Source organism: Cervus canadensis, chromosome 4 (genome assembly GCF_019320065.1).
Source record: "Cervus canadensis isolate Bull #8, Minnesota chromosome 4, ASM1932006v1, whole genome shotgun sequence".
NCBI lineage: Eukaryota > Metazoa > Chordata > Mammalia > Artiodactyla > Cervidae > Cervus > Cervus canadensis.
In genome coordinates this window covers 61,214,673-61,232,646 of record NC_057389.1, presented here as the reverse complement: position 1 = coordinate 61,232,646, position 17,974 = coordinate 61,214,673, and the positions used below count along the sequence as shown (strand labels likewise).

Below are 17,974 nucleotides of genomic sequence, written 5' to 3'. Positions count from 1 at the left end.
TTTGTGTCTTTTAGTCTGATTTTTCAAATTTGTCAGGAAGAGCTCACCGTTTCTTATCTAATTAGTAGAATCCATAAATGTTTTCTTCAAATATTAGAAAGTACTGCTTCATTTAACTCATAATTATTTATAAAGCTAGCATTGTGTGACTTTAAACATTTCTTTGCATAGAACCACATTCAGTATCTGTGTGTTCAGATTTAAGATATAATCTCTGTTCTGTCACAGAGTTCAGACTCAGGCAGTGCCATCCCAACCTCAGCATCCAGTCCTCAGTCCAGACTGCTGGGTAGCTTCTCAGGTTCTTCCCCATGAGAAGGGATAGAAATCTTATGGGTGAAGAAGTTTAAGGTAATTTCCAACTGTGAAACCTTCCAAAGTGATGTAGCTTACTCGTATACATGAGGAAGGACATCCAAAACACAGGGTGTCTGTGCTGTGCTTAGTCGCTCAGTTGTGTCCAACGCTCTGCGACCCCGTGGACTGTAGCCAACCAGGCTCCTCTGTCCATGGGATTCTCCAGGCAAGAATACTGGAGTGGGTTGCCATGCCCTCTTCCAGGGAACCTTCCCAACCCAGGGATTGAACCCAGGTCTCCCCCATGGCAGGCGGATTCTTTACCATCTGAGCCACCAGGGAAGCCCTTAGAGATGATATAACTTACTCATATACATGAGGAAGGACGTCCGAAAAACAGAGAGGAGTGGCAAATGTGTACATGAGTGATCCATTGTGCTGCTGGGAAATGCCATGGCAGAGTGTCAGTGTTATTCCAATGTTACGTTTCCCGGGCATCTTTCCTCTCCCTCTGATCTCTTCTAATCACATCTTCTAATCACATCCATTGGCTAAACCCACCCAGCAGCCAGAAAGCAAGAGAGCCCAAGCAATAGACAGTGGCCTGTAGACAGTACAGATTTGGGGTCACTATGCAAGGTAGAGAAAAGTGGAGAATGGCCCTGGTGGTGAGCAGGGGCGCAGACAGGGAATAGTCAGGATAAATCATTTAAAAAATTAAAAATCACTCAAAAATCCACCTTCCAGAGGTAACCTTGATTAACTCTCTGGTAGATTTCATCAATGACTTTGTTATATGCATTACATTTTTATAGCCAACATACTAGTACATAGTTGCTTTTTTTTTTTCTTCACACAGTGAAAACTTTTATATTTGGAATTAGCCAGCTGGACTCAGTTTAGATGATCCCAATTTTGTTGGCAACATCCAAAGCATCATAGTCAGGAGCCAGTCGAACATATGCCTTCTTCTCTCCATCAGGCCTGATCAGAGTATTGACCTTAGCCACGTCAATGTCATAGAGCTTCTTCACAGCCTGTTTAATTTGGTGCTTGTTGGCCTTGACATCCACAATGAATACCAGTGTGTTGTTGTCTTCTATTTTCTTCATGGCTGACTCGGTGGTGAGGGGGAATTTGATGATGGCATAGCAGTCAAGTTTGTTTCTCCTGGGGGCGCTCTTCCGAGGATATTTGGGCTGCCTCCTGAGCCGCAGTGTTTGGGGCCCCCGGAAGGTGGGTGACATCCGGATCTTCTTTTTCTTGTGGCTGTGGACACCTTTCAACACTGCTTTCTTGGCCTTCAAAGCCTTTGCTTTGGCTTCAGCTTTAGGAGGGGCAGGGGCTTCCTTCTTCGCCTTCAGCGCCATCTTCATGAAAAGGCCATAGTTCCTTTTTAAAGCATAGTTAATGAAGGAACAGAGGTCCAAATGGAAAATTATTGAAATAGGGGCTTGATGACAGACAATGAATGGTTTATTAACATTCCCAGTATATTAAAACATACACATATGTTCAGTCACTCAGTTGGGTCCAACTCTTGGTGACCCCATGGACTGTAACCCACCAGGATCCTCTGTCCATGGGATTTTACAGGCAAGAATACTGGCTTAAGTTGCTGTTTCCTTCTCCAGGGTATCTTCCTGTCCCAGGGATTGAACCCATGTCTCTTGTGTCTCCTGCATTGGCAGGCAGATTCTTTACCACTGAACCACTTGGGAAACCCAACACACACACACATGTACACAGTGACCTAAGTCACTCAACTGGAGTAATTTTTTCTTCTCATTGTTTTTTTGGAGTACTTTTTTTTTTCTCATTGTGAATATTTTTAATATAGAAAGATAATTTCAAGCTTCATGATATGTAGATGGCCTTCTTTATTGAATTATGCAGCTGTTCTTTTGTGGACAGAATTAACATTTTTTTGTTTATTGGTTTTTAAACCACAATATCCTGAGTGTGTATTGGGAAAGTGAATGAGTGACCCATGTACATTGCCTGCTCTGTTTTTTCCCCAACCCAGTGATCACTCATTGATCCCCTCATTGTTTCCCATGGAGTTCAGATGTGGTTCAGAATCCTACTCAGCAGCCCTCAATACACTGCCTTTTTCAAGGTGAGACATATTGCTGTCCCATATGTTTAGCAGTCATTAAGATTAGAACTGTAGTGCCTAGTAATTTAAGTGGCTATCAACTGTGACAGAAGATTCCTCCTAAATTATGGGGTGAAAGATCTGGCATGAAAAATTCACTTCTTGGTCTCAGTAACATGGCAGAAGCAGAAAAAACAGCTGAGGGAAATAGCAAAGGCCTAAGCCTGAGGTTGCAGAATTCTCCAAAAAAACAATCCGACTGGATCTTGAATTGGGAATATCCATAAAAGAAGTGCATATCCAGAATTCCGTATTCCCACATCCTTCAAGTTTATGATCTCGGTCACTGGTAAGTCATTCTGAGTGCTTATATATCTAAGAATGTCAGTCTGTTGCCTTTATTCTGAAGGCTACAAAATTACTGGGCCCAATATTCTTCCTTCAAAACCCTCTGAAGGCTACAGCATATAGAGTGCTCAAGGAAAAGTCTTTATATTCTATATAAGAAGTTGTTTTTTTTTTCCCTTGGTTCTTATAATGTGCAAGTAAGTTATTCTTTTTTAAATTTATTTATTTTTAATTGAAGGATAATTGCTTTACAATATTGTGTTGGTTTCTGCCATACATCAACATGAATCAGCCACAGGTAGACATACGTCCCCTCCCTCTTTAACCTCCCTCCCATCTCCCATCTCACCCTTCTGGGTTGTCACAGCCCCCTGAGTCATATAGCAAATTCTTGGCTGTCTGTTTTACATATGGTAGTATATATGTTTCCACACTGCTCTCTTCATTCATCCCACCCTGTCCTTCTTCTGCTGTGTTGACAAGTCTGTTCTCCATGTCTGTGTCTCCATTGCTGCTCTGTGAATAGGTTCATCAGTACCATCTTTCTAGATTACATATACATACATTAATATATGATATTTGTTTTTCTCTTTCTGACTTACTTCACTCTGTATAATAGGCTCTAGTTTCATCCATTATCAAGGCTTCCCGGATAGCTCAATTGGAAAAGAATCTACCTACAATGCAGGAGACCCTGGTTCAATTCCTGGGTCAGGAAGAACCTCTGGAGAAGGGATAGGCTACCCACTCTAGTATTCTTGGGCTTCCCTTCTGGCTCAGCTGGTAAAGAATCCGCCTGCAATGTGGGAGACCTGGGTTTGATCCCTGGGTTGGGAAGATCCCCTGGAGAAGGGAACGGCTACCCACTCCAGTATTCTGGCCTGGAGAATTTCAGAGTCCATGGGGTTGCAAACAGTTATACTCACTTTTCCGCAGCGAGTAAAATGGAACATGTGTGATGTGTCTGCTCAGGGAGTCCTATTAGAGACTTGGTTCTCAAGCTTTTTTATTGGTGTCTGATCACAGAGGCACTCTACCTAGCATGTATTGGAAGTCCAGATTCCCAGCAGGAAAGCAGGTGTTCAGCTGAAACCAGGGTTTGTGAAAACACTTCAGGCACAGTGAGTCACTCTTACTTACCATTTAGGCTTCCCAAGTAGTGCAGTGGTAAAGATTCCACCTACCAATGCAGGACATGCAAGAGACTTGGGTTTGATCCCTGGGTCAAGAAGGTCCCCTTGAGGAGGGAATGGCAGCACGCTCCTGTATTCTTGCCTGGAAAATTCCATAGACAGAGGAGCCTGGCAGCCTATGGTCCACGGGGTTGCAGAGAGTCAGACACAGCTTAGTAACTGAGCATGAACGCACCATTTAGGTCAAGTTTTATATCAGTGTAGCGAGCTATTTACCAGCCAAGTTCTCAGATCCCAGTAAGCAGCTGGACGTCTAAGGATAGCAGCTTTAGGCCTGTTCTGTGAAGTCTTTCCTATGCATCCCCATTTAAATTTAATTTTACTTACATTACAGTGAGCCCTTTCAAAGTGCATACTGAAGTTGTCTTTCATTATTGCTTTTGTTCCAAGTGTGTGTGTTTCTTCCTTCGGAAGTTCTGTACCTCTTGGGTATGACATGATAGAAAAAGAGAAGAGTGAGAAAAGAATCTGTCCTTTCCTTCCTATTTTTGTCACCACTTTGCCCTCCTCCTCTGTGTTCTCCTGGTCTCATGCTCATCCTTTGTGCTTGTGTGTGTGTGATGTGCTCAGTCGTGTCTGACTCTTTGTGACCCCATGGACTGTAGCATGCCAGGCTCCTCTGTCCATGGAATTCTCCAGGCAAGAATACTGGAGTGGGTTGCCGTTCCTTTCTCCAGGGGATCTTCCCAATCCAGGGATCAAACCCGGGTCTCGTGCATTGCAGGGAGATTCTTTACCATCTGAGCCACCAGGGAAGCCCTCTTCAGTGCTACTGATGAATTTTTCTGTGGTATCAGCTCAGCTTCTTATGGACCTAATACAGGGCTGTTTTTTTTGTTGATGGTGTTTTTTATTTTTATTTTTTCAGTATTGCATGTAAAACTTTTTCATTGCAAACCTGAGTGCTTTTATTTCAGATGTTCCATGATTACTTTCTAGTTGTTGTTGTTTTTCCCCTTCCACTCATCCTCCAACAGTTGGAACATCTTTCTAGTTCTGTTAATTTCCAGTAGAGACGTTGTGGGGGCTCATGCTTGTTTCTGCCTCTGTCTTCAGGGGTTTCTGTTAAAAGCCCTGCTCAGTAGTTGAGTCATAGATTGTGGCGCAATTTTCTGGCCTTGTTCCTGGTGGCCAGCAGGTTTTTATTTACTGAACATCTGTTAGCTGAAATCCTCCTTCTCCTATATCACTGTATAGCTAGCTCTCTGACACATTAAAGAAATGACGCATGTAGAGAGAACTGTGTCCTGGCACGCCTGCCTCTAGGCTCTGCTATCCATAGGTTGGAGCCATAGTGCCTTGTCAGTGAAGGCTCCTTCTTGGGCTACTGTGGAGTCCAGTTCCTCTACATCCACTGTTCACAGGGCATGAGGAGAGGGTGCCCTTGGAGGCAGAGAGCACTCTGGACAGCATCTTGGTGTTTTGAACTGTGCTAGCCCTCATGTTCCTGGTTTTAGGGGCTGGCTCCCCAATTTCTTGCCTCGCATTTGGTTGAATATTGATCCCAATTTGCAGAATGAGATTTTTACTTTTTTCAGTGTTATCTCATTTTCATGAGAAGTTGGAAGTGGCTCAGTAGGGGGGCTATTAACCAAGCATTGTTTTAAAACGATAATTCTAAAGAAACTTCCAATTAAGGGACTTATCAGGGATCCAAAGACTAAAGTACTGTAAGCAGCATGTGGAGCCCAGAGTCCCATTAGGGCGCTAGGACAGATACACATGGACAGTGACTCACATCGCCAGTGTATTATGATGGGTACACTGGGAGCCCAACGGGCTGGGAGTCAGGGACTCTGGCTTCTCGCTCCAGACTCCAGCGTGGACTTGCTGCGTGACCTCGGAGGAGGCAGGGCTCCCTTCTGGAACTCTCTTGCTTTGTTTACAAATGAGGGGATTGGTCTTGAGAGTTTCTAGCATGCCTCCAGCTCCAACATTCATCATCATTTTAGACTGTTGGGATTCAGTGGGAACACTGTAGAAAGGAGGAAGCTGCTGACCTTGGACTGATTCACCTCCTCTAGAGACCAAAGAATCAGAAACTACAGATGCCTCCCAGAATCCAGCCTGGCCCCTCAGGGCCCGGAGTGTCCTATGTCCCACCAGGGTTACCCAGCTCCAGCCTCTCCAGCTCATCTCTTTGTTGCTAGATTTTTTTTTTTTTTTAAAGAAAAGATGGTGCATAAATTGTATGACTTTGCAGTTTGCAAAGGTCTTGTCTATTTGACTCATCCAACTTGTTTGTATGTGTGTGTTTAATATAGCAGAAAATGGGTCTCAGGCTCTTTTTCCCCCAAGTGAAAAGCCCTTTCATGACTGATTCATAATTTAAGCATAAGGAGTTGGATGATGCTTCATGTTGACAATGAGCCACGATCGTTTAGTTAGACCAAGTTTAGACAAGGGGTCTAAGGCAAGAGTGAGTCACGTCTGGGACATTAGGGTGTGCAAAGACCTCAGGACTGGGCCCAGAGCCTCCTATGCTCCAGGTGGATTTTTGACTTGTATTGGGAATCCCATAGTCTCTGTGCGTGTCTGACGGGCAGAGGTGAGTCAGCACCCATGGTGAGGAGTAGGGTGGCACCCTCCTGTCTGATGAGGCTGGTCTTGGGTGTGAACCCCCTTGGGGCAAGGGGATGGAGACCTGGGACCTCGGGGACTCCTGGGCTCTGTCCTCCCTGCGGGGACACTGTGGGCTGGCTGTCCTCCTGAGTATGCCACAGGCACAAGGCCCTGCTACCTCCTGTGACATCTCCTTACCCCAAGCCAGGAGAGCAGGCGCAATTAATGAATCTAGCAGATTATAAAACACTGCCAAAACCAGATATTCAGGTTAACACAAAATCCACTTGAGAGGCATAAATAATCTAATTGGTGCTTGACATGCAAACAGAATAGATGATCACAAGCGCTTTCAAGTACACGGTGTTCCAGCTCTCCCTTCTTTCAGGACAAACTGCTTAGATACTCCTGCCATATGTACTGGATTGGCCAAAACGTTCATTTGGGATTTTCTGTCACATCTTATGGAAAATCCCAAACAAACATTTTGGCCAACCCATTATATGTGTGTGTGCTAGTCACTTACTCGTGTCCAACTGTAGATCGCCAGGTTCCTCTGTCCGTGGGATTCTCTGGGCAAGAATACTGGAGTGGCTTGCTATTCCCTTCTCCAGGGGATCTTCCTGACCCAGGGATTGAACCCTGGTCTCCTACATTGTGGGCAGATTCTTTACAGCCTGAGCCGCCAGGGAAGCCCATATACATCTCTATACTTTAGGGAGAGAAAGGGTGAAAGAACTGCTTTTCAGTTCATATCTGTGAGATGTTGCAAGAGAGGACAACATACACATTCCATAGGACTTCCTCCATGGCGTCCCTTGATGTCACTGCCTGAATGTCTTGTGCAGCAGGAAGACGGTGCTCTCCTCTTTGTTTCCGCAGCGGGAGCACAACATTTCCCACGTCGACTCATGTTTGTCTATGTGTCTATATCTCCTGTCACTCTGCACTCCTGGAGGTTAAGAGCCACATCCAGTTATCACCTCGCAAAGAGCCTATGCAGAGGGCACGCTCAGTAGTGACCTTTTAAGCTAGATAAATGTCAGCTCTAGACTTAGCTGAGGAGCTGGGAGGATGACATTCCCCAGAAGACAAGCTGTATCTGTCAGTCAGAGCACCCTGTGTACATTTGATTTATGTGATGGATTATTATTTATAAAGCACCTACTATGTGCCAGATAGGGCTTCCCTGATAGCTCAGTTGGTGAAGAATCTGCCTGCAATGCAGGAGACCCTGGCTCAATTTCTGGGTCAGGAAGATCCGCTAGAGATGGGATAGGCTACCCACTCCAGTATTCTTGGGCTTCCCTTGCGGCTCAGCTGGTAAAGAATCCGCCTGCAATGCAGGAGACCTGAGTTTGATCCCTGAATTGGGAAGATATCCTGGAGAAGGGAAAGGCTACCCACTCCAGTATTCTGGCCTGGAGAATTCCATGGACTCTGTAGTCCAGGGGGTCGCAAAGAGTCAAATATGACTGAGCGACTTTCACTTTCATGTGCTGGATATTCTTTTAGATACTAAGGATAGCGTAGTGAATAAGACAAATAAGATTCCCACCCACAAAGAGTTTAAACACAATGGGGAAACAGACAGTAAACAACCAACAAAACAACAGTTATTAAAGGAATGAAAATAGGATGATAGAGAATAATTGGGGTCCAAGAAGACCTATCGCCTTTCAAGTAAGATGTAAGGACAAAAAAAAGTGAGAGAGAGGAAGGAGCATTACAGGGGAGGAGATAGCTAGTACAAAGGCCCTGAGGCAGAATGAAATGTGGCTTCCTAAAGAAACATGGAAAAGTCCAGAATGGCTAAGGAGTGCAGAGTGGGAGTGGGGAATAGATGGCATGAGATTGAAGCAGCAGGCAGGCTAGGACCACGTCACACAGATTCCTCTAAACGCACAAAGGTGCTTTGCGCTGGGTGGAGAAAGGTGGAGTGCATCAGTTCCTGGAGCCATTTAGAGAAGATATCATCTGATATCTTGATGATGATATGAAACCAGGGTCTCGTCCTTCTATGGGGATGATCCTTCATGCTCTCATGCTGTTTTTCAGGGAGACAGGTGGCTCTTACTGCACTTTTTCTACCGTGTTGCTTGCTCAGCCCCCGATGCATGTTTGAACTTGTGCAGTGGTGGGATGGCCCTGGCCCTGGGACTGGGAGGAAGGGAATGGCTCTCTTGAGGATGGAAGCCTCAACTTCAGTCTTAAAATCACTGAACACTCTGCATTGTCCAGGGCTGCTGTTTGAGTTGAAAGTCACAGAGGCACTCTGCAAATTTGCTAAAGTCAGAAAGGCAATGTGTGGCCCGCCAAAACTGACTTTCGGGGTTTGAACTGGCCTCCAGGCCTCAGCATCAGCAGGATTGTCTCTGTTGGTTTCCCCACTCTGTTTTTCTCTTTGTCTTGGCTTTATTCACTCACATTCCAGGAGAGCTTGCTCCCAAATGCCATTAGTCTTATAAAGTAGGGTTTGTGTCCTGAACACCATGCTTTGGAGTAACTTCCTTGAAATTTACTAAGTTCCCTCCCCTGCCTGGGGCCAGCTGGAGCCCTCAGTTCTATCTGTTTGAGCTCTGGTCCTCATTTCTTCTGTTTGGGGTGCTCTTTGACTCCTTCACCTATATGGGGGGCGGACCACATGCTCTGAGAACATTCAGGACTCCTGTTCATGGCATTATCCTGAGGGCACCATGGATGGGTCCCAGCTCCAGGAAGTGGTTTGGGGAATAGATCACTGTCTCAGGGCAGCACAGTATTTCTTCCACAGAATCTCATAGGATCCGGCCCCCAGAATGGTGCTAACATGCTAATTCAGGAGGACTTTTACTCCCAACTTGACATAGAGTTCTGAGCTCTGGGCTCTCCTGAGCCTTGGGCTCTAGCTGCGTTTGAAGGCCTGAGTGTCAGTCTTTCCTGTTCGGGTTCTGATTGTGGTGTATCTTTAGTCTACAGTACCTGTGGGCAGCAGGTTGGTGGCAGGGGTCCTTCGTCCTGTTTCCTGCTTTTGCACACAGGTCGACCACTCCAAACTACATCATGTGTCAGGGCCCTTGCTGTGTGGCCATACCTATCACCTCCACAGTTTCTATTTTTAAATATTTATTTGACTGCATTAGGTCTTAGGGCTTCCAAGGTGGCACAGTGGTAAAGAATCTGCCTGCCATTGCTGGAGACGCAAGAGATGCAGGTTCAATCCCTGGGTCGGGAAGAACCCCTGGAGTAGGAAATGGCACCAAGGAAAGATCCCCATGGTCTGTAAGTCACAAAGAGTCAGACATGACTGAGCACATCAGGTCTTAATTGCACCACAGTCGATCTTCAGTGCGGCAGGAGGGATCTTTCATTGTAGCACACAGACTCTCTAGTTGTGGTGTGCAGGCTCAATAGTTGTGGTGTGTGCAGGTTTAATTTGCCCTGAGGCATGTGAGCTCTTAGTCCCTGACCAGGGATCAAACCCAGGTCCCTTGTATTACAAGGCAAACTCTTAACCACTAGACCACCAGGGAAGTCCCTCCTTCAAGGGTTTTGAGTCCATTGCTCCTTAGCACCACTGGGCCACAACAACTGATACCTTCTTTTGCATCTACTTGATGTGCTAACTTCATGCCCTCCTGGGTCCTGGGTTGGTTGTGACCCATACTAGACATGGGACAGGTATTGCTTGTGCAGACGTAGGTAATATACATATAGCTCGCCTCTGCCCGCACCTGCCAGCATCTTTCTACCCTACATTTTCATTTACCTCTCCCCCATCCATGACTGGAGATATATCCCTGGTAAAGCCAGGACCTAGTGGTCCAATTTGAAGAAACACAGTCCATCTACCAAAATTAATTTCAAAAGAACTCAAATACTTTATTTTTACATTTTGAAGAAGTTGAAAGGGATCTCAATGTACAATCCACAGCTGTTCTCTACATTTCTCTGGCAGTGAACTCCTAAACCCACGGCTGCAGGGCTTTTCTTCATTTCTCCTCCCCTTTCCCAGTAATTTGCTATCTTGATTTGTACTGTCCAGTATGGTAATCACGAGCCATGTGTGGCTAGTAAGCACTTGAAATGAAAGCTACAGTGAATTGAGATGTGCTTTAAGTGTAATATGCATACAGGATTTTGAAGACTTGTTATATAAAAATATAAGTAAAATATCTGATTAATAATTTTTTATAGTGCATACACATTCAAATGATAATTTAAAAATATTTTATAAAATATATATTTGAAAATGACTTTACCTGTTTCTTTTTGCTTTTTTGATATAGCTATTGTGTGTGTGTGTGCGCGCACACATGCACACGCATGCATGTGTGTATGCATGCTCAGTCACATCCAATTCTTTGTGACCCCATGGACTGTAACCCACCAGGCTCCTCTGTCCATGGAATTTTCCAGGCAGGAGTACTGAAGCAGGTTGCCATTTTCTACTCCAGGGGATGTTCCCGACCCAGGGATTGAACCCACATCTATTGCGTCTCTTGCATCGCAGGCAGATACTTTATGTTGAGCCACTAGGAAAATTTAAATTACATGTTTATATATGTTTATTACATATTTATAAATGTTGTTGTTCAGTCACTGAGTTGTGTCTGACTCTTTGCAACCCCGTGGACTGCAGCACACAAGGCTCCTCTGTCCTCCACTATCTCCCAGAGTTTGCTCACATTTATGTCCATTGAGTTGGTGATGCTAACCAACCATCTCACCCTCTGCTGCCTGCTTCTCCATTTGCTTTCAGTCTTTCCCAACATCAGGGCCTTTTCCAGTGAGTCGGCTCTTCCCACCAGGTGGCCAAAGTATTGGAGCCTTGGCTTCAGTATCAGCCCTTCCAATGAACATAGTTCATGTTATATTTCTTTTGGATAATGCTGATTCAAATCAATGAAACCTTTCTAGTGTTCTTCTTTTCCTCCTCTTCTCCGGCTCTTTTATCCTTCTCTGATGTTTTGTTTCAAAAGCACAAAACTTAATGGTATGGCAGAAATGAAACTCTCCTCAGATGGAGATGTCAAAGGGCAGAGGCTCTAAGAAATACAAACACATTAATCATCTTAGTCCCACCACACATAGATTAAATAGCATTTGGATCAAAATAGACATTTTAGGAAATAACAGGCTTCACTGTTTATTGAAATTGCTGTCATAAAATTTTACAACATGGAAAACAACATTGGATGGAGGAAAGACACTACATCTTTCCCTCCTAGAACCTCTTACCAGTCCACATTTCACTCTAGTGTTTAAATTCTTTCATTTACAAGAGAGCTCCTCTCCAAGGTCTGTTCTTTCCAGGCTCTCCCACCATCCCATACTTCTGAGCTGACACAACTCATAGAAGACAATTAGCTCTTTTGATTTAAAATCAGCAGGCAACATTTTCCTAAGTCATTTTTTTCTTTCCTTGAATAAATGTCTAGTTCCCAATCCATCATCACCAATAACTTAAGACTGCCATTTATTCTTCGTTCCAAGGAGACTGTCCCAAACCATGAAAGCAATGCTGGCATGACTCACAATTCACATAAAATATGTCTGGGTGTTTGGGCAAACAGCCAAAAGGATTGTTTAATCTCACCTTGTGATAAGAGATACTAAGTACTTGGGAATACAATAAGAGGATTTGTTTTAAGCTTTGAAATAGTTTTCTGATAATCTCTTAAATCTTTTTTTAAAAAATTGAAATACAGTGCACAGTGACAGCTAATAGGAAACTTTTTCCAATGTCTAAGTGTTCACACATGTAAAAACTTGAATGTGGACTGAATAGATGCATTTGAAACAAAGCATGGCTGAGAAATAACAGAGAATCTTTTACTTGATAATTATTCTTTCTAGATTAAGTAACAATTTACTCTGGGGAGTTAGTTGTAGCCAAAGATTTAAAAGCTAACTATTGTTATTAGGCTGTGGTCTTGAAAATCAGAAATGAACTTAGAAAATGGTCTGCTAGGTTCTCCAAGGAACTCAGAGAGGGTGAAGAATCTCTCCATGATTTAGTCTCGTCTTCCTATAGGCTTTTCTTTGCCCATAAAGAGCACATGCGTATCATTTTAGGATTTCTTAGTTATTATAGCATTTGCTGTTATTTTGTATATTTAATATTTAGGACAATTGCTTGCTCACATTAGATGAAGAAGAGGAAGTGAAGTATTGTGTAATTAAACAGAATCTCAAGAATTACGCTGATATTTGGTAAGCCATTTCCTCTTCTCACTATAAGTGTCTAATTCATGCTTTTCCTGAAAAATAGCAAAATTGCAGTCTCATCAGAAACTTTGAACTCAAACTATAAATTTCTGAGTGCCCAGAGATTTTGAGGTAGCATTTTCTTTTTTTAATAATCTTTTACAAATTTATTATTTTTGGCTGTGCCAGGTCTTTGTTGCTGCGAGGACTTTCTCTAGTTTTGGCGAACGGGAGCTACTCTCTAGCTGCAGTGCTTGGGTGTCTCACTGCGGTGACTTCTCTTGTTGCAGACCACAGACTCTAGGGCATGGATGCTTCAGTAATTTGGCTCCTAGGCTCTAGAGCACAGGCTCAATAGTTGTGGCACACAGGCTTAGCTGTCCCAAGGCATGTGGGATCTTCCCAGATCAGGGGCTGAACCCACGTCTCCTGCGTTGGCAGGTGGATTCTTTACCACTGAGCCGCGGGTACATGAGGTGGCATTTTCTTTAAAAGTTTTGGAAACAAGGAGCAGTTCAGCATTTAGATCTTTGGTGACTGTGTTATCCATGAAGAGCTGAATGTATCAGTTCAGTACAGTTCAGTCGCTCAGTTGTGTCCAACTCTTTGCGACCTCATGAATCGCAGCACGCCAGGCCTCCCTGTCTATCCCAAACTCCTGGAGTTTACTCAAACTCATACCCATTGAGTCAGTGATGCCATCCAGCCATCTCATCCTCTTGTCGTCCCCTTCTCCTCCTGCCCCCAATCCCTCCCAGCATCAGGGTCTTTTCCAATGAGTCAACTCCTCGCATGAGGTGGCCAAAATATTGTATAGGCACATGCAAACAAAGGTTTCTAGGTGTTTGGCCCAGGGAAACAAAGCTCAATTTCTTGCCCCCTCTGAGCTGAAGTTTCTGCGTGAAGTGGAAATTATACAGCATGCTGGAAACTTTTGTTGAAATACAGGTACTTAAGCAAAAGTTGGAGGGCAGCTGCCTCACCTGGCTCTGGACGAGGCTGGTAGCACAGGTCACAAGTCCCAGGGTAGGAGTCTTCAGAGGTCCCTTCCCCAACCCCTCCGGTCTCTGTACTTGTCCTCAGCCAAGGGTACAAGGTGGCTGTATGCTCCTAAAGACCTCAGGACATCTCCCAGCACTTTTGCAACCTGTCCCAAGCCTAACACTCAAGAGAATCCTTAAACATGTGCTATCAATTTGCCCTGCTCTAACCTGGGGCCCTGTGGGGGTGCCTTATTACCACGTGTCTAGGTAAGACACAGGGAGAGACGGACTCATTCAATTTTTGTCAAAATTCTTCCTCAGAAACACTTTTCCAAAACACCTCTTGAGACCTTTGCTTTGGTGCTAAGAAGATAAAAATGCAAAAAAAAATTGCTAGCTCTTTTGTAAGTTCTATCATACAGCCTTGTCAGTTCAAATTTGGATCTCAGAGAAAAGTGAACTTTGAATGTGACCCACACTGATACGTATCAGAACTCTTGTCTGAGAAATGGGCTGTTAGAGCCGTAAGGAGAGTGGGAACCAAAGCACTAACTCAAAAATAAGTCTGCACCCTCATGTTCACTATAGTGTTATTTACAGTAGCCAAGACATGAAAACAACTTAAATGTCCATTGATGGATGAATGGATACAGAAAATGTGATATGTACATTTATATAATATGATGTATTATTATTCAACCATAAAAAGGAGGAAAATCCTGCCATTTGTGAAAGCATGCATGGACCTCAAGGGCATTATGCTAAGTGAAATAAACACAGACAAATACTGTATAATCTTGTTTATATGTGGAATCTTAAAATAAGACCAGACCAACTCCTAGAAACAGAATAGATCAGTGGTTGCCAAACGTGGGGGTGGAGGTGAAAGGGGTCAAAAGGTACAAATTTCCAGTTATAAAATAAATAATAATAAGTCCTGGGGCTCTAATGTACACCATGATGACTATAGTCAATGATACTATATTGCAGTGGATTACTAGTTCTTTACCAGATATGTGATTGCAAATATCTTCTTACATTCTGTGAGTTGTGTTTTCGCTTTCTTGATATATTTGAAAGTTGCTAAGACAGTAGATCTGAAAAGTCTTAATCACAAGAAAAAAAGATGTAACCGTGTGGTGATGGATGTTAACTAGACTTTATTGTGGTGATCATTTCACAGTATGTGTGTGTGTGTGTGTGTGTGTGTATATATATGTATATGTATCTCAAATCATTATGTTATACACCTAAAGTTTATACATTGTCGTATGTCAATTATAGTTCAAAAAATAGAGTGGGTGCTTGGCAAAGGGTGGGAAATAAAGGGAAGAAGGCCAGCAACACTCAAGGAACAGAAGCTGGGACCCCAGAATCCTGGGGAGGAAAGGCACATGGTCAGCCCTGTTCAGAAGCACAGGGATGGCAGTGAGGTGAGGTGGGGTCCCCCTGTATCCTGTTTCTAGACACTGAATATCTGGCTCCCTGCCTGAATTTTATAAGAGCAAATCGCTCAGTGATTCCTATAGCATGAAGGGAAAACAGAAGAGCAATCCAAGCCCAAATGCTAATACAAGTTTCTGCATTAAAAGAGCATTTATTTGGGTCTTGAACCGAGGCCAGGCCCAGGCTGCCAGAGTGAGCTGGGCAGAAAGATGGAGCCTGTTTCTTTTGAAGTTTGGTGGTCAGCTTTGTGCTGGCTGTGGTAGTGAACCTATCTTATCCCACCAAAGGAAAGCTGTTATTTAGAAGGAAGGGAGCCCACATTTGAAGTTCTGTATTAACATTGCTACAAATGATAGAAAACTTTTTGTTTCTAGGCAACTTTTATGTTTCAGAGACCAAAGCAGTTTGCCTAATGTGGGTTTTGTCCACACTCTTTACAGTAGTAATTTTAAAGAGTTTGATTTAAATGGAACAAATTGGCTCACTGGATCATCCCCAGCCATGATGGAGATGCCCTGCAATGCTAGAAGAGCTCTCAGGCCCAGTCTGAATTTTCCATGCTCTGGAGTTGTCCTGGGCTTGCCCTCTGCCTTGGAAAGGAGCAGAGCAGGGGGCGCAGTTGTGGACCAGAGGTTCTTGTGCCGAGCCAAGAGCCAGGATAAACAAGGATGCGTGCGACCCCAATCTGCCCTTGAAGCCTTCATCCTAAGGGGGCAGCTTGGAAAGGGGAAAGAAGAAAGCTCAGTGTGAATCCAAAGTAGAAAATAGTTCAGGCCATGTGAAAGCCATATAAAACGTAATGGGGAGATGACCACCACACAGAGGGAGACAAGTGGAGGAGGTCTATTTCAGATGTGCCTCAAAAGATGGGCAGGATTTGGGTAAGAAATAGTGCAGAGGATAGATCGAAGCAGGTGAGCATGTGGGAAACTATGAGGTATGCCTGGGAAAGAGCAAGTCCCCAGTTTTGTTGGCAGATGGGGGATCCTTTGGAGCAAAGGCTGGTTGGAGGAGTCAGGGCCAGGATGGGAAAGTCTGGCTTAGGGAAAGGGCTGTGGCCACCACAGTAGCCCTGAGGAGAGGAGGTGAGTGCAGAAGTGAAGCCCACCAGTGCATCCACGACAGTGACTCTCAGCACTGGCTACACACGGGGTCACCCTGGGAGCTTCGAAGCTGTGCTGGGACCACAGGACCAGAGCTCTGGTTTAACTGGCCCCAGGCAGTAGGATTTGTGAAAAACACCCCCTGAACAGTGATTCAGAGATGCTGCCAAGGCCAAGAACCCCTGGATTGTGGCAGATGGTGATTCAGTGAGGTGGGGCTGAATCTGAATCTTTGTGTAGCGAGGGTCTGTAGAACTTGGCCACACCACATCAGCAGAGCACCTGCCTGCAGCTTACCCCTCCTGCGAGGAAAAAATGAGGAAACCTTTCTCCTCATTCATCCATTTTGCTCTGGGATGCTGGGTCCCTGCCCTTGACCTTCAAGGGCCAATGAGGACTTTAGGCTGAAATATACAGACCTGTGGGTCCCCAGGAAGCCCTTCAGGGGGGGGGTGTGGGCACACAGTGTTAGCACAATCAATTTTCTCAGCTTTCACGTGTACAATCTCCAACACAGGTCCGCCTGAGTGCCCTCCTCCACAATACTGATTCTCCCATCCGCCTCCCCGCTCCCACTGCCTTGCACATCCTCCAAATACAGTATTCTGCATCTTTGGCAGTTACTTAAACGTATGATAAAAAGAAACCTTTAAATATCAACTTCAAAATTTGGCTCTGTGACTCTGCGGTCTTGGCCCTATCCCACCCTTTCTGAGGTTCAGTGCCTCCTCTGTAAAAACGGGGCCAACCAGCTCTGTTCTGCAGGGTGGTTGAAAGATCAAATGAGGGAGCCCCAGAAGTGGCCTGGCCTGCAGCCAGCTCTGGGTGAATGGTGGATGTTATTCGCATGGTTGGCATCTGGAAAACCATCTTGGCGTGTGGTCAGGGCTCCTTGAATGTGAGCGCCCTCCCCCGTTATTAATGGCTCCCAGATTTTATCCCCATGGAGCCCAGCTGTCTCATGGAGGTTGGGAGTGTGAGGCAGGAAGGTTCCAACCTCTCTGGTCTCCCCTTTTCCAACTTTCTCCAAGAAGACCTCACAATGCATCTCTCCCAACAGGCCTCCCCTCGAGTAAGAAAGCCTCGTGATGGACCTTTCTCCTCTTTGATCATTTGACAGGCTCACTCTAGGTACAGCATAAGTAAGTCAATGCATCAGTGAGTGAGTGCTGGGAACAGGGGAGCGAATGAGGCAGGCATTTCCCCGCCCTCACCAAACTCAGTCTAGATGTCACCAGAGAATTACAACACCGATAGATGCCACAATAGTAAAAACAAAAACAAACACACAAACGAAGAGGCCATGCAAGCCTACAGAAAAGGCATGAAGGAAGGGAAGGCTTCTTGGAGGAAGTGTTGTCTAAACTAAAATCTAATGGGAAAGTGGAAGCCAGACAGCAGGCTTGTTTCTGAGCAGTGGGTTCATGGGCCCGGAGGTAAGGAAGAGCACACCAAACTCAGAACAGAAAAGCCTTAGTAAACTTGGCTGTGGAAATGAAGGTTGCCCAGTGTTCTCTTCTCTTTTGTTGGTCCACCCATATGATGGCATGCTCTGGAAAACACAGAGGGTCTTCTGCATCTTTTGTGTTTATTGTTTATCCCATATTAGCTTCACTCTGCAACACCACTGCTGACACTTGAATAAATGCTCACTGAACGCAGAAATGACTAGAACAGGAGGCCTCCTGGAGCTTCTTTGGAGGTCTTCTCATACCTCCTTGAGCCTGGGTAGCAGTGCATGGAACCCAGTCTAAT

The 17,974-nt window shown here is 44.7% G+C and overlaps 1 protein-coding gene across 1 annotated transcript; it reads right to left on the bottom strand.

The window, feature by feature from the left end:
* Positions 1-1,154: 1,154 nt before the first annotated feature.
* On the bottom strand, positions 1,155-17,707 carry LOC122439894 (60S ribosomal protein L23a-like). Its single transcript, XM_043465446.1, has 3 exons — positions 17,702-17,707; positions 2,074-2,081; positions 1,155-1,671 (listed from the first exon to the last, which is right to left on the bottom strand). Exon 3 carries the CDS (start codon positions 1,665-1,667, stop codon positions 1,197-1,199), a length of 471 nt encoding a protein of 156 aa, XP_043321381.1. The 5' UTR covers positions 1,668-1,671; positions 2,074-2,081; positions 17,702-17,707; the 3' UTR covers positions 1,155-1,196.
* Positions 17,708-17,974: the final 267 nt, after the last annotated feature.